General features: G+C 63.2%; 1 protein-coding gene across 1 annotated transcript in view; it reads right to left on the reverse strand.

Moving 5' to 3' along the window:
* Positions 1 to 723, reverse strand: part of CS (citrate synthase) — a gene marked incomplete at its 3' end in the record, with an annotated part of 1,382 nt that extends 659 nt beyond the window's left edge. The window contains exons 1-2 of the mRNA XM_010167296.1: positions 530 to 723; positions 195 to 324 (exon numbers count right to left, since the gene is read on the reverse strand). Coding sequence (XP_010165598.1) covers positions 195 to 324; positions 530 to 711 — 312 coding nt within the window. The remainder of the gene's footprint in view (positions 1 to 194; positions 325 to 529) is intronic.
* Positions 724 to 907: the final 184 nt, after the last annotated feature.

Here is a 907-nt window from a genome sequence, read left to right on the forward strand (position 1 = left end):
AGAGAGATGGACGAGACAGAGAGATGGACGAGACAGAGAGATGGACGAGACAGAGAGATGGACGAGACAGAGAGATGGACAGAGAGATGGACAGACAGAGAGATGGACAAGACAGAGAGATGGACAAGACAGAGAGATGGACAGACAGAGAGATGGGCAGACAGCGAGATGGACAGACACACAGAGGTGCCCACCTGGTTGGCGAGGCCGTGCAGGGGCCCAGCCAGCCCGTTCATGGCGGCGGCGAAGGCGAGGTACGGGTCGGAGAGGGCGCTGCCGACCAGGTGGCTGGTGTGGGCACTGACGTTTCCCCCCTCGTGGTCACTGCAGGGGTGAGAGTGGGACATCAGGTCTCCCCCATCCCCATCAAGGGCCCCCGCAGCCATGGGAACACCCCCCATGGCATTTTGTGGGGTCGTGATGTTCCCAACCTGGTACAGCCCTGCCCCAGGGCTCCGTGCTGTGTGCCCGGTGACACCCCCAGACCAGCCGGGGTGGGTGGGGTACACCCCAGGACCAGCCCCCGTACCTGTGGATGGTGAGGTAGAGCCGCATCAGCTCAATGAACTGGGGGTCGGTGTAGCCCAGCATGTTGGTGAAGTTGTGGGACCAGTCGAGGTTGGGGTCGATGGCCCCGATGCTGCTGCCCTCGCGGTACAGGTTGCGGTAGATCTTCGCGGCGACGCAAGGCAGCTTGGCGATCAGGTCCATGGCGTCCTCGTAGACAAACTGGGACGAGTGGGATAAGACAGAGGCAGTTGCCCTTCCCGGGGGTCACAAGCCCATTACCCCCCCACCCTGCACCCAAACCGGTGCCCACACCCCAGCCCAAGCTCAGAGTTGGGGTGGTTGAGCCCCCCCTCTGTGCCTCACCGGGGTGCCCAGCTCCCCCCCGTACCTCCCAGTA

This window comes from Antrostomus carolinensis, unplaced genomic scaffold (assembly GCF_000700745.2).
Source record: "Antrostomus carolinensis isolate BGI_N321 unplaced genomic scaffold, ASM70074v2 scaffold27494, whole genome shotgun sequence".
In the NCBI taxonomy this organism is placed as follows: domain Eukaryota; kingdom Metazoa; phylum Chordata; class Aves; order Caprimulgiformes; family Caprimulgidae; genus Antrostomus; species Antrostomus carolinensis.